Genomic DNA, 6,690 nt, shown 5'->3' on the forward strand with positions numbered 1-6,690 from the left:
TTTATTCGTTAATTTGAGGGGTCCATTGGGTGACCTCCGCATCTGAGACTCCTCCAAAGGTCATGGAGCATGGAAAATATTCATGCCCTGCATTTAGGCTGCCATTTCCAGCAACGTAGCACTGAGTTTTCAGGAGAGAAGAAGTACTCACCACTCAGAGAATCAAAATGGAAGAAACCATTGAGTAATATCTCACTGAAAAGTTCAGAACGAAGTTGCACAACGGCCCAAGAGTTCGATTCTATCGCCGTTTCACAGAACTGGAGTCTCTGCTCGACAAAATCAAAGCGTCTGAGTCCCCTGCACGGAAATCAATCAAAGAGGAGCTCTACTGCCTCAATAATGTCTTGGAAGAGTGCCAAGTGCTAGCAAGGAAGAAACGCCTCTCTCTTCCAACAATTCTAAGTCCCTCAAAATTTCAAATCAGTAGAACCTTGGACAAGATCAAACACCAGATCGACCAATCCATAGCAAATTCGCAAGAGACCTGTATTCTGCCACAGAATCTAGAAGCTTCTCGAGGAAGCTCCACATGGGTCGATCTGTCAAGAGTCCGTGGTTTCGACAGTGAAGTGGTGAATTTGGAGACAAAGCTTCTGCGACCAGGAAAACCATCCGACTCTTCCCAAGCAATAGCAATCATCGGCACAAGCGGCATCGGAAAAACAACACTAGCCCAATTGGTATACAACAAACAGGAAGTGAAGGCACACTTCCTTCCAAGAATCTGGGTATCATTATCCCCACAACCTAACGAGGCCGAGAACACAAGCGAGGCTATCGCCAAGAAGTTACTGACCCGTCTAGGAGTTGAAACGGACATAATCAGCTCGATTGACAGCCATGGCCTCCGCGGCCTACTCTACGCTCTCCACCTGCAACTACTGGGCAAAAGGTATTTGATAGTGCTCGATGACGTGCGGGACACTAACCCATGGCACAACGTCTGGGATGAGTTGCCCAAAGGTAATGGCGGTTCAGTCGTTATCACAAGCAGGACAGAGAAAGTGGCCAACACCATGGATGGGGAAGACAATGTGATCCGCCTGCAGCCCCTCACAAACCCTGAGAGCTGCTGGTGTATATTCAGGGATGAGGTCGAGAAAGATGGGGAAAAATTGAATGATGACGAAATCAGGAAGCTGAAACCAGCAGTCACAAAGAAGAGTGCTGGTCTGCCACTGGCTGCAAAAGTTACGGGGGAGATTTTCTATGAGAAGCGCAAAGCCAAGGAGGTGGGTGAGCATGGTGAGATTCATCCTCAAGAGTCCTAGTCAATTAACATAGAAAATGGGCAAAAGTTTCTATGTTTTTGCTTTTTATTCCGTGTTCTCTCTGCTTCTGCAATTGGTACTATGGTTTCCATTTTCATGTCAAAATCTTGTTCAAGAATGATAGTGGTAATCATATGAAGAACTCTTGTTCCTGATGATAGTATGAGTATCTTGTAAATTTTTAACCATGATCTAATAGAGGATGATATTGGATTGACAAGAATTGTTATACTCGTTTTGCTTGGTAAATTCAATCATGTCTCTGCTGATGGATACAAATTGAGGTTCAAGATAACATAACAATATAAGCAGACAGAGACACAGAACAGGACCACCTGATGATATACACCAGAAAAGTAATATTTCTTGGTTCACCAATCCAGCACAATCTTGATACTGAAATTGTTCTTGTCGTTTAGTAAGTTCTGATAATCCACTCCTTAAAAAAAACTAACAATAGTAATAATTGTTCTAGTCAGTTCGCAGACTCAGAGGAATTCATTGAACGTTACTTTTCTTGGATGACAAATTAAGTGACTGGGAAATTATAGTTGGGCTATTTCTAAAGAAAGAAGATGAAACGCGCGATTGCCCAGATACAAATTGCCAGCAAACTTTTGTCTTGAATCCGAAGTAAATTTCAAGACAAATGAGTAACTTTTAAGAGAAACTTACTAGGAATTGATTAAATGAAAACTACTTTCTATGTTAAGAAATTACTCAACACTTAGAACCTAGGTCCATTTGTTTCGCGGAAAAACATTTTTCTCATTTTTGGACATTTGGTCGACATTTGGTTTGCTTAGAAAAATAAATAAACAGAAAATAATTTTCCTATCAAATCTTAAATTTAGAAACGTAATTTCCTCTTTGAAAGAACCTGAAAAAGTTTTCCAAAATATGACTAGGTCACAACACTTCGATCCGGACATTCAAGACTAAGTCTCGGCGGCTAGAGCCCAAGACCAAGCCCAAGACCCCAACGCTGGTTCTCGAATCCCAACATCCAAGACTAGGTTTCTAGTAGCTAGGGCTCGAAACCAAGCCCAAGACCCTAGTGCTCAGGCCTGGCCCCCAAGCACCCACACTCACGTCCATTGAGGCTAGCCCTAAATCCTTGTGCCCTTATCAATGCTCCAGCACCCAAGCTCGGATCCATAAAGGCCCATGCTATGTTTCCCAACACTTGAGCTTCGGTCTCGACTCTCAGGCCTGAGTCCACAAAAGCCATATGCAAGTCCTTAATGAAACATTCGTTCTTACCAAAAACAAAAAATTAATTCGTTTTTTTTTTGTTTTTATATATTCTTTTCTTTTCCTTTTCTTTTTGCTTCTTCCTTGGCCAATCACTGGCTACGACGGTGGCCAACAAGGTCGAGCTCACTTGAGACCGACGAGCTTGAGCCTCGCGATTAGGGCAACTCGTTCCTTGAATTGAGTTGATTATTTTTTAGTAGTATGAATAGCTTTTCTATATGATTAGGGCAACTCACCCCCTGGATTAAGTTGATTCTTCTTTGGTAGCAAGCTGGCATGTGGTGAGGCTCAAGCTCAAGCTTGTCAGATCTAGTGAGGCTAGAGCTCAATTGTGGCCAATCGTTGGCGACCAGCCAAGGAAGAAGCAAAAAGAAGATAAAATTAAAAAAAAAAAATTTGAAGAACTATGAACTTTTTAATCATTTTCCCCATTATATTTTCCTTACCAAACAAAGGAAAATACTTTCCAGGTCTTTTTCATATTTCAACCAAGCATCGAAAAATGAAATCATTTTCCTAGAAAATATTTTCTAACAAATTGTAGATTTTCCAAAAAAAAAAAAAAAAAAAAAAAATTGACCCTATAATAGTTGGTTTATTCAAACTTATAGAAAAGAAAAGCTAGTGACCATTTCCGAAATTTGCACTTCACCTTTTTTTTTTTTTTTTTTTTGGTTACTTGCACTTCACCTTAACATGCTACTAAAGTCAACAAAATTATTTAACAATGAAAGGATTGAAGCAGAAGTTTTGTCATAAAAATAGCTAATTAAAAATGTGGAAAACTTACCATTTTAATATATTGCAATTTACTTTTCCACTTGGAACAAAATACTAACCACATTTAGGAGTCACTAGCTACATGTAATAGTTGTAAAAGTAACTCGAGACTTTGTAAAGTTACTATACACTAATTACTTCGCCCGCGTTTTGTGCGAGCATAACCGTACGCATACTTTTCTCATCATTAGTAATCCATTAATGTGACATAAGAGAAAAAGATGAGATTCCATATAGAATTCCGGCCAAGGGGACATGGGATCATAGAAATGCCCCATTTGAAAGGTATACTATAAAGTGACCCTTTACAAGGTGGATGACTTCTAAACCTTTTGTGCATAAAAGAACCATTAATCATAGAGACTTTAAAAGAACAAGGAATTTCCCCAATCAAATCTCTCTTTATCAAAAGGCATAATTTATTTATTAACTTTATTCTATTCTAGGACAATTCAAATTCCATTTTAAAGGGGAAAAGAATGGCATCGTTCACCTTTAGGAAAAATCTAGGGCAAGTGATGAAGACCGTTATATGGAGAGGTAGTAGACTGGGAAAGAATCACCATTAGTGGGATTAGTTTTCCAAAATCAAGTGCAAGTGGGTTCAACCGTAATCATCTAGACATGCGATGCACGATATGCATCAGAATCCAATATCTAGTGCTATAGTAGGCCACTGAAATTTAACCCAAGTGAAAGAAAATGAACCCATTCGAGCCGGATGACTTGACTTTTTGGTACCTCGGTGAAAATGATGCAGATACCTTGGCAATTTGGGGAATGACTAAATGGGCATTGACATTGATCAGTCCTCCAAAGATCACAATTAAATTCCCGAAGTAATTTGTGATTACCTAGTTTGATCAAAGCTGAATTGATTTCTCGAATCATAATTTTTGTTGAAATGAGAAATTCTCGATACAGTGAACGTGGAATTATATTTGTAGTTGTAAATTTCCTTAACGATCACACTTCATAGGCATTATTTAATGCATGTAACTACATTTTCTACCGAATAATTCGTCATCCTCCATTTAAAAGAAGTATTGGGTGCTTTGAGAGAATCTTCCAGTCTCTTGTCTCTTTTAATAAAATGAAGCATCTTCTTCAAGATATAAATTGGAAAAGTTGAATACTTGACAGATCATTAAAAAATGACAAATTAGATGTTTCAAGAGAATCTTTTTAATTTGAAATATCTTTGGATGAGATGAAGCATTTTCTTGAAGATAAAAAATGGAGAACTCGAATAACTTGACAAACTGGTTAAAAATGACCAATTAGATGCTTCAAGAGAATCTTTTTCTGCTTTAGTCTCTTTCAAAAGGATGAAGCATTTTCTTGAAGATAAAAAGTGGAAAACTTGAATAACTTGACAGGCTGGCTAAAAATTGGCTTAGGCAATATATTCTATACCAAGAAAACATGCTCGATGCCATTATTAGCCGACGGGCGTCTGTAAGCTATCAAGATCAGCCTTTGGTTATCCACAACGTGACGCATCGTAACTGAAAGATTAATAGTGATGTGAGCTTGGCTTGTAAGCATAATCTCATTGAAAGCTTCGTCCAATAAGTGGCATGGGCTTCTCTTCATTACCAATTTTTCCCAGAATGAGGTCAATTCCTGGATTCCCTTTTCAGATTCTAGCTCCAGTGTCTTCTTTCTTTTTCATCAACAAGTCTACTCACTTACACAAAAGTTTGCAGCATTCATAGCTTTCAAAAGCTTCCGACCGCGAAATAGGCAGTTGATAAGTATATGACTCGCCCTGAAACACCTCTTGCATGGACCGGGTATGCTATCCCATCAATTATTTGTTTAAAGTTGCTTATGTACTCACGGGAAATTTTTTACTCAGATTAACCAAAAATGATCGCATTCTTAAACACATTCTGTTTTGGAAAATAAAGAAGAAATTGCTTGATCTGTTACCAAAGCTCGTGATCGTGGTTGTTGTGTGGACAACGTCCGTTCCTAGTCCACTTACTTTCTTATTTGGGCCTTGCTGATCCTGGGCTTCTTCTGAATCTACCATCTCCATATGCACTCTGAATCCCTCCGATGAACACACGTTTGAACCCCAAAATTGTTATTGATATTGCGCTACTTGTGAACAAACATCTTCAAAATAGGAGGGTTAATACCACCAAAAATCTTTAATGATACATCTATGATAAAATTATCCAAACCTAATTTTTTTACCATCAAAAATCTTAAACTAATATTTTTGTGACAAATTTAATCTTTGTTAGTTTTCATTAAATTTTACCGTCAAATTGCTGAGTTTAATGATATGTGATATACGTGATAGTTGACAGATGCACCAGTTTGGGATTTTACCCTTTGTCTATCACATATGTATCAGTTTATTTTTTTTCGTTGTATTAATCCAATTTAACGAGGGTAAATTAGTGGTTTATGGTTTTCGATAGTCAAAAAATAAATTTCATGTAAATTTGTCACAAGTATATCAATTTGTAACCTTCGAATTTATGATGGCAAAAACTCAGCAACACAAGTGTGTAAGATAGGGAGTGTTTTGGGAATCACGTCCATGAACAATTACCAAACCAAACAGGAGTGTTTCGGGAATCAGCTGAACATTATATGCTTGGCTTATGCAAATCCCAGAACCAGCATCCTAATTCTTGGATTCAGAGGCAAATTGCCGGCTTGTAAAAACATTGCATTGCTGGCCTTCAGTCCATCCATTTTCACAGAAAATTTATGTCCATAAAGAAAGCTAAGATACATATAGAATTCATATCCGCTTCTAGTTCTTCCATTTCATATTTGCTTCCTAGTCCTTTTCTTAAAAAAAAAAAAAAATTACAAATCATAGGAGATAGGGATAAATGCATTGAAAATCCTAAAACTTGTCAACAATGTGCGATTTAGTCCTAAAACTTTCAAAAAGTATGATCAAATCCTAAAATTTATCAAATTGGTCAAATTAAGTCATTTCGTTGATATCACTTTTTAAAAGTTTTATAATTTGATTGTACTTTCGTAATAAGTTTTAGAATTCGATTGCACTTTTTAAAAATTTTAAGAATCGACTGCATTTTTGTGACAAGTTTTTAAAATTAATTGCACTTCTTAAAAATTTTAGAATTCAATTACACTTTTTAGGACTTCTAATATACTTATCCTAATGAGATATGTCCTGGAGTTTGAGATTTTGTTAGACCCAAGACTGATGTGAGCATGCAAATGGGAGTCACTACGAGAAATTATTTTACATATTGCGGATTGAATTTCTTGGTATTTCTATAGAATCCAAAATATAGTCTACAACTCTACCATATGCCAAAATCTCAATAGTACGTCCAGTGTGGAGGAATTAGAGAACACTGATTTATGAGTTAATAACATA

The 6,690-nt window shown here is 37.2% G+C and overlaps 1 protein-coding gene across 1 annotated transcript; it reads left to right on the top strand.

Annotated features, from left to right (window-relative positions):
• Positions 1–62: 62 nt before the first annotated feature.
• Positions 63–1,274, top strand: LOC120293555 (probable disease resistance protein At4g19060). Its single transcript, XM_039313225.1, has 2 exons — positions 63–115; positions 209–1,274. Exons 1-2 carry the CDS (start codon positions 63–65, stop codon positions 1,272–1,274), a joined length of 1,119 nt encoding a protein of 372 aa, XP_039169159.1.
• Positions 1,275–6,690: the final 5,416 nt, after the last annotated feature.

Source organism: Eucalyptus grandis, chromosome 5 (assembly GCF_016545825.1).
Source record: "Eucalyptus grandis isolate ANBG69807.140 chromosome 5, ASM1654582v1, whole genome shotgun sequence".
Classification (NCBI taxonomy): Eukaryota; Viridiplantae; Streptophyta; class Magnoliopsida; order Myrtales; family Myrtaceae; genus Eucalyptus; species Eucalyptus grandis.